At 52.6% G+C, this 8,125-nt stretch overlaps 1 protein-coding gene across 1 annotated transcript in view; it reads right to left on the bottom strand.

The window, feature by feature from the left end:
• LOC129711814 (equilibrative nucleobase transporter 1-like) overlaps positions 1-7,561 on the bottom strand; it is a 47,018-nt gene extending 39,457 nt beyond the window's left edge. The window contains exon 1 of the mRNA XM_055659748.1: positions 5,131-7,561. Coding sequence (XP_055515723.1) covers positions 5,131-5,201 — 71 coding nt within the window. The 5' untranslated portion in view covers positions 5,202-7,561. The remainder of the gene's footprint in view (positions 1-5,130) is intronic.
• Positions 7,562-8,125: the final 564 nt, after the last annotated feature.

The raw sequence follows: 8,125 nt of genomic DNA on the forward strand, positions 1-8,125 counted from the left end.
AGAGGCGAGGACGAGAAAGAGGGAGGGAGGAGAGAGGAGAGAGGAGAGGGAAAAGAGAGGGACAAGAGGAGGAAAAAGAGAAGAGAGAGGGGGAGGAGGAGAGGGGAAAGAGACGGCGAGAGGGAGGAGAGGAGGGAGGAGAGAGGAGAAGGAGAGAAGAGTAAAGAGGGGAGGGAGGAGAGAGGAGGGAGGGGGAGAGGAGAGAGAGAGAGGGACCTCAATGAGAAGGAGGGTTTTCTCCTTCATTTTCAGAAGAGAAGCGAGCAGGGATGAAGAGAGGAGGGAGAGAGAGGGGAGTGGGAGACAGAAGGAAGGGGAGTGAGTGGAAGAGAGGAGAAGAGAGGAGGGGAGGGGGGAAGAGAGGGGGAGTGGAGAGGAGTAGAGAGGAGAGGAGAGGAGAGGCAGAGTAGAGGAGAGGGGAGGGAGAGGAGATGAGAGAGGGGAGGAGAGGAGAGAAGAGGAGAGGAGAGGAGAGGAATGAAGATGGGAGGAGAGGAGAGGAGAGGAGAGAGAGAGAGGAGGGGGAGAGGGAGAGGGAGAGAAGGGGGAGAGAGAGGGGGGAGGAGGGGAGAGAAAGGGGAGGGAGAGAGAGGAGAGGGGAGGGGAGGGAGAGAGGAGGGGAGGAGAGGGAGGAGGAGGAGAGAAGAGGAGGGGAGGAGGAGGGGAGGGAAGAGGAGAGGAATTCGAGAGGAGAAGAGGAGAGGAGAGAGGAGAGGAGAGAGAGGGGGAAGGAAGAAGAGGTAGGAGGAGAGAGAAGAGAGGAGGAGGGAGAGAGAGGGGAAAGGAGAAGGCAGAAGAGGAGGGAAGAGGAGAGGAGAGGAGGAGAGGGAAGGGGAGAGAGGAGAAGAAAGGAGAGAGAGAGGGAGAGGAGAGAGGGAGGGGAAGGAAGGAAGGGAGAGGGGAGGAGAGGGAGAGGAGAGAGAAGGAGGGGAAGAGGAGAGGAGGAGGGAGAGAGAGGAAAAGAGGGAGAGGGAGAGGAGGGGAGGGAAGAGGGGAGGAGAGGGGGGGAGAGGAGAGGAGGGGAGAGGAGAAGAGGAGGAGGAAGGAGGAGAGGAGAAAGGGGAGAGGAAGAGGCGAAGAGAGGGGAGAGGAGAAGGAGAAAGAGAGAGGGAGGAGGGAGAGAGAGAGGGAGGAGAGAGGAGGAGGAAAGAGAAGGAGAGGAGAGGGAAGAGGGAGAGGGAAGAGAGGAGAGGAGAGGAAAAAGAGAGAGATGGGGGAGAGGAGAGAGGAGGAAGAAAAAAGAAGAGAGAGAGAGGGGAGGGAGGAGAGGGAAGGAGAGAGGAGAAGGAGAGGGAGAGAGGGAGAGAGGAGAGGAGAAGGAGAGGATCAGGAGAGGAGAGGAAGAGGAGAGGGAGAGGGAGGGAGAAGAGGGGGAGAGAGGGGGGGGGGGAGAGAGAGGGAGAGAAATATAGAGAGGAAGAGAGAGAGATAGAGAGAAAGAGAAAGAGAGGGAGAGGGAGAATGAAAGAGAGAGAGAAAGAGAAAGAGAGATGGAGAGAAAGAGGAGAGGGAGAGGGGAGGAGAGGAGAGAGGGGAGGAGAGGAGAGGGAGGAGAGAGAGGAGAGGGAGAGGAGAGGAAGGAGAGGAGAGGGAAGAGAGGAGAGGAAGGGGAGAAGAAGGAGTGGAGAAAAAGGGGGGGGAGAGGGGAGGAGGAGGGAAGGAGAGGGGAGGGAGAGGAGGAGGAGAGGGAGGGAGAGGGAGAGGAGAGGAGAGGAGAGAAAGAGGAGAGGAGAGGAGAGAGGAGAGGAGAGGAGAGGGAGGGAGATGGGATGAGAGGGGGAGAGGAGAGGAGAGGGGAGGGGAGTGAGGAGAGGGGAGGAGAGGAGTGGAGAGGAGAGGAGAGGAGTGGGGAGGAATGCAGAGGGGAGGGGAAGAGAGGAGAGGGAGGGGAGGAATGGAGAGGAGCGGAGAGGGGTGGAGAGGATATGAGTGGAGAGGGGAGGAGAGGGGAGCGGAGGGGAGGGATGGAGAGGAATGAAGAGGGGAGGAGAGGAGAGTAGAGGAGAGGAGAGGAGAGAGAGAGGGAGGGGGGAGAAGAGGAGAGGAGAGGACAGAGGGAGAGGAGAGGGAAAGGAGGGAGGAAGAGGAGGGGGGAGAGGGGAGAGGGAGGGGGAGGGGGGGAGAGGAGGGGAGAGGGAAGGGAGGAGAGGGAGGAGAGAGGAGGAGAGGAATCGGGAGGAGAGGAGTTAGGAGAGGAGAGGAGGGAAGAGGGAGGAGAGAGAGAGGAGAGGGGGAGGAGGGGAGAGAAGGAGAGGAGGGAGAGGAGAGGAAGGAGAGGAGAGGGGAGGGGGGGAGAGGAGAGGGAGAGGGAGGGAGAGGAGAGGGAGGAGAGGAGGGGAGAGAGAGGAGAGGAGGAGAGAGACGGGGAGGGGAGGAGAGATGGGGGGAGAGGGGAGGAGGCAGGAGAAGAGGGAAGAGAGGAGAGGGGAAGGAGTTGGAGAGGAGGGGGAGGAGGAGAGGAGAGAGAGAGAGGGGAGGAGAGAGGAGAGGAGAGGAAGAGAGGGAGGAGGAGAGGAGGGAGAGAGAGGAGAGGAGAGGAGAGGGGAGGGGAGGAGAGGGGAGAGGAGAGGAGGGGAGAGCAGAGAGAGGAGAGGAGAGGGGAGGAGAGGAGAGGAGAGGAGAGGAGAGGAGAGGAGAGGAGAGGAATGAAGAGGAGGAGGAGAGGAAAAAAGAGGGGAGGAGAGGAGAGGAATTAATAGGGAGGAGAGGAGAGGAGAGGAGAGGTGACGGGAGGAGAGGAGAGAAGAGGAGAGGAGAGGAGAGGAGAGGAGAGGGAGAGGGAGAAGAGGAGAAAGAGAGGGGAGGGGAGAGGAAGAGGGAGGGAGAGGAGAGGGAGAGAGGAGGAGAGGAGGAGGGAGAGGGGGAGGGGAGAAAGAGAGAGGAGGGGAGAGGGAGAGGGAGGAAAGAAGAGAGGAGAGGAGGAGAGAGGAGAGGAGAGGAGAGGAGGGAGGAGAGGGGATGGAGGGAGGAGAGGAGAGGAGAGGGGAGGGAGAGGAGAGGAGAGATGGAGGGGGGGGGAGGGGAGGGAGAGGAGAGGAGAGGGGGAGGGAGAGGGGCAAGGAGGGAGGAGAGAGAGAGAGGAGAGGGAGAGAAGGAGGGGAGAGAGGGAAAGAGAGAGGGGGAAGGAGATAGGGACGGAGAGAGAAGCAGAGGGAGGGGAGGAGAGAGGGAGGGAGAGAGAGGAGAGGGGAGGAGGAGAGGAGAGGGAGAGGAAGGGGGAGAGGGGAGGAGGGGAGAGGGAGAGGGGAGGAGAGGAGAGGGGGAGAGGAGGGGGGGGAGAGAGAGAGGGGAGAGGAGAGGGGGGAAGAGGGAGGAGAGGGAGAGGGAGGGGAGAGGAGAGAAGAGGAGGGGAGGAGGAGCGAGAAGGAGAGGGGGGAAGGGGGGGGAGATCTTGGGGAAATCTCTTGCCAACAGACGGGTAGTGGAGGGCCAGTTCATGGGCTACTATTTAAGACGGAGTTAGATCGTGGGCCCCTTGTTGGCTAAGGGGACAGGGGGTGGTGGTTTTATGATTATGGAGAGGGGATGGAATGGTTACGGGGGCATGATACTGAAGAGTTGGCACATTGAGGATCAAGCCCAATGATCATTGCATGGAATGGCCGGTGCAGGCTTCGAAGGGCAGAATGGGACATCCTGCACACTAAGTTATATGTTCTATGGTTTTTACTTCACTCAAAACAACCATTGCAGGCAGCAGTGCTTTTTTACTCGAACCAATGTTTCATTTTCAAACCAAATTAAGGGTACTCACAGTGCTGTAGACATTTGTCAGTGTCATTCAGAAGATAGAAGATAGTTATATATTCATATATAAATAAAGACCATTTTGTTTTCTCATTTATAACATTGTTTACAGAGTACTATGTTTACATATTCTGTTGTGCTGCTGCAAGTAAGGATTTCATTGTTCTAACTGGGACGTGAGAGAATAAAACACTCTTGACTCTTGATTTACTCCGCTAATGTGTGGGATAGAACTAGTGTACGGGTGATCGGTGGTCAACATGGACTCGGTGGGCCGAAGGGCCTGTTTCCGCACTGTATCTTTAAATTAAACTGAAAACACAAAAGCCAGAGGGAGTCTAAAGAAGGGTCTCTACCCGAAACGTCACCCAATTTCTTCTATCCAGAGTTGCTGGCTGCTCCACGGAGTTCCCCCGCATAATTAAAGCATGGAATAGTCTTCACCCTACCATAGTTACCCAACCAGACGCAAATAAATTTAAAGTAGCTCTTTTTTCCCCCAAGAACCCTTTTTTTCTTAATTCCAAGTCAAGAGTCAAGAGAGTTTTATTGTCATGTGTCCCAGATGGGGCAATGAAATTCTTGCTTGCTGCAGCACAACAGAATATGTAAACATAATACAGAACAGGAGATAAAAGTTCAGTGTGTTTATATACCATAGACCATATATATACACAATATATAAACAGATAAAATGCAATAGGCTGTTATTGTTCAGTCCTCCACCACCTCCAGTTTAAATTCCATTTAGAATATTTATGGAGGACCAGGAAACCAGAAGCAAGAGTTACTCCAGGGAGTTACTCCTAATCCAGGGTCAGGGAGTGATTCTGCGTTGGTTTTCAGCAGTCGCGGCGAGGCGGCGACCGTTCAGCAATGGCGGCCAGATCTCCCACAATGCAAAGGGAGGGAGAAAGTGCCCAGCGCCGACCAGTTGCCGTGGCAATGCGCATGCGCAGGGCGACCGATGATGTGCTGGCCGTGGTTTGCGCATGTGCAGGAGGGAGGATTGCTGGCTGTAGCAGTGCGCATGTGCAAGGCGTCCTGCCGTGCCGGCGGATGAGAAGCGAGCGGAGAGCGGAGACCCGGTGGCCCGGACACGGAAACGGATGGTGACAGAGAGAGAGATAGATAGAGAGGGGGCCCGACCAGAGTTGAACGGCAGGTGTCCTGCCTTGGCCGGAGGTGCCCTAGATTTTGAGGCCCTAAACTTCAGCCTATGAAGCCTAGTGATAAATCCGGCTCTGTGAGGCCCCCCTAGATCTCAAGACCCCAGGCTTAATGCTATGAAGCCTATACGGGGGGGAGAGAGAGCGAGAGAGAGAGACACACACACACAAAAACACACACATACACAAGCAGCCAACTGAGAGATTAACTTACCCGTGGAGGAGAAAGCGATCATGAGCGTGCCTGTCGTATACAGGAATCTGTGAAGATGCAAATCCTGGCATTAAACAACCACAAACTTCCCTCCTCCCATCCCATTCGCCACCATCGCATCCTATGCAAAAGATCTAGACTTCCACCTTCCCATTCCCAAGGGCAGGACATTCGGAACAGACCGATAACAAATTTGCCTTTAAAAACGCACAGTACAGGACGAGAACAGGCTGCTCGGCCCACGCTGGCTGTGTTGAGCATGGCCCCATTTATTGGTATTGGTGTATTTTTAATCACGCGTACCGAGGTACAGTGGAAATCTTAGTTATGTGCGTTATCTCGGCAAATTCTACCATGCATCAATATAAAAGGAGGTGTAATAGAGGAAATATATACATTTCAGAATGTGGTGCTGCAGCTACAGAGGATATTCCCAGCAGGGACGCGGTTTCAGTACCGACAGAACTCCATAATTAGTATGAGTGGTGAAGAAGTGGAAATAGTTGAGAACGTGGCGAGATATTGCCAAGACTCTGTCCTGGACCAAGCACGTTGATGCACCAGCCAAGTAGGCAGATCAAGGCACAACATCCTGAAGAGACTGGGTACATTCAGCATGTCTCCCGTGACTGTTACAAACGTTGACAATATATTGCCAGGTTACATCGCAACTTAGTTTGGGATGAGCTCTGGCCAAGAAAGCAGGAAATTATAGAGTTGAAGATGTTGCCCAATCCATGAAACAGATCAGAATTCTCACTATTGTTGCATCTACACTTTATACTGTCTAGAGAACTCACCATAATCAAATAATTAATTTGGTACACGTGACCAAAATAAGTCTCAACTTAAACCTAAAGAGCAAATGAGATGGGTGCACGGGGCACAACGAGGTTGGTTCGAAAAATGGGAATATATTCGTCATCGTATCATGGGAGAACTGTTTAGAAGTCTGATAAGCGGGGAAGAAGCTGTTGCCCTCCCTGGCGGTATGTGCTGTAATGTTTCTGTATATTCTGCCCGAGGGGAACACAGGGAAGAACTATGTTGTGAGTGGTCCTTATTTGTTTTAAATCTTTAACTGAGGCAGTGTGAGGTGCAGATAGAATCAGTGGTGGCGCATCTGCTATGTGTAATGTATTGAGCTACATCCACAATTCTCTGCGTTATTTTGCGATTTGAGGGAAAATTGCTCGCAAGCCGATCTATGAGTAGTGCCCATTGCATGCTTTTTGTGGTGTATCTGCTCGAGTTGGTAATAGCCGTTGGAGACATGTTGAACATCTTTAACCGAAATCTCGTTATGAAATAGAGGTGTTGGGGTGGGCTGTATCTGGGCGTCAATGTGAATGCAGTTGGGCAAGTTGACAATGTTATTAACACGTTGATTTTCCAACACTCCACCATCCCATATGCTCGCGATGAATTCCCAGGTTCCCAACCGATCTCGCGGGGGGCCTTGCAGTTGTTTTTAAATCTGTGATTTCCATGTAATTAGAACCGTATATTGTGTGCTCATAGAATCACCCAGTTGTGAAGCACGAAAACAGGCCCTTCGGCCCATTCTGTCCATCATGACCATGTGACCTACTCCCAATTTCCCGCATATGGTCCATTTCTGGTCACAGGTTTGCACAGGTCAATCTGCCCAACCAAAATACCCCGTTGAAGGGAGTCCCAATTGTCCACATCCCTCAATTGTCTTTTAAATGCTATAATAGTATCTGCCTCAACCACTTCCTCTGGCATCTCGTTCCATACACTCGCCACCCTCTGTGTGGACCAATCTGCCTTAATTTTCCTGTTAGGTCTTTCCCCTATCACCTGAGACTGCCTACTAGTTCATAATTGTGAAACTGTGTAGCCCAGTCAATGACACAGAGCAGAATTTGAGACAGCAGCCAACATTAGCGGCCGACCGAGATCAACGACTACAGACCGGTGGCCCTTACATCCCATATCATGAAAACAATGGAGCGGCTACTCATTCGTCTCCTGAGACCACAAGTCCAGCACGCACTCGACCCACTACAGTTTGCATACCAGGAGAACATTGGGGTGGATGACGCAGTCCTCTACATGCTGCACCGGATCTACTCCTTTTTGGACAAACCCGGTGGCTATATGAGGATTATGTTCTTCGACTTCTCAAGTGCGTTCAACACCATCCAACCCCTGATTCTGAATGACAAGCTTAAGAAGATGGGGGTGGATTCCACATTTATCTCCTGGATATATGACTACCTGACGGGTCGACCACAGTTTGTCAAGCTGGGGGACAGTGTCTTTGGCACAGTGGTGTGCAATGTTGGTGCCCCACAGGGAACGGTTCTGGCCCCGTTCCCCTTCACCCTGTAACAGCAGACTTTAACTATAAGTCTGACACATGCCACGTACAGAAATATTCAGATGATACAGCGATTGTGGCATGTGTAAGGGAACGGGCAGGAGGAGGAATACAGGAACTTGACCAGTTCCTTTGTGCTGGAGTGAAGAGAAACTGTCTCATCCTGAACACAACTAAGACTAAAGAGATGGTGGTTAACTTTGGCAGGTCCAAGCTCCCCTTCAGCCGGTCAACGCTGCTGGGGCTGACATTGAGATGGTGCAGACATATAAATACCTTGGAGTGCACCTTGATAACAAACTGGACTGGTCTGTCAACTCTGACTCCCTCTACAAAAAAGGCCAGAGCAGACTCTTTTTCCTCAGAAGGCTCAAATCCTTCAATGTGTGTAATGACATGCTGCACATGTTTTACAACGCTGTGGTTGCAAGTGTTATTTTCTACGCTGTTGTCTGCTGGGGCAACAGCGTTAGTGCAAAAAACAACAAGAAGCTGGTCAAACTGGTTAAACGAGCTAGCTCAGTGCTGGAGGGGAGAGTGGACTCTGGGATGGATGTGCTTGAGAGGCGTATTAGGCCCAAGGTGCAGGTCATCCTGAAAAACCCTGGGCATCCCCCCCACTTTTTAAGAAGGGAGGGAGAGAGAAAA

The sequence above is a fragment of the Leucoraja erinacea genome, chromosome 31, assembly GCF_028641065.1.
Source record: "Leucoraja erinacea ecotype New England chromosome 31, Leri_hhj_1, whole genome shotgun sequence".
NCBI lineage: Eukaryota > Metazoa > Chordata > Chondrichthyes > Rajiformes > Rajidae > Leucoraja > Leucoraja erinaceus.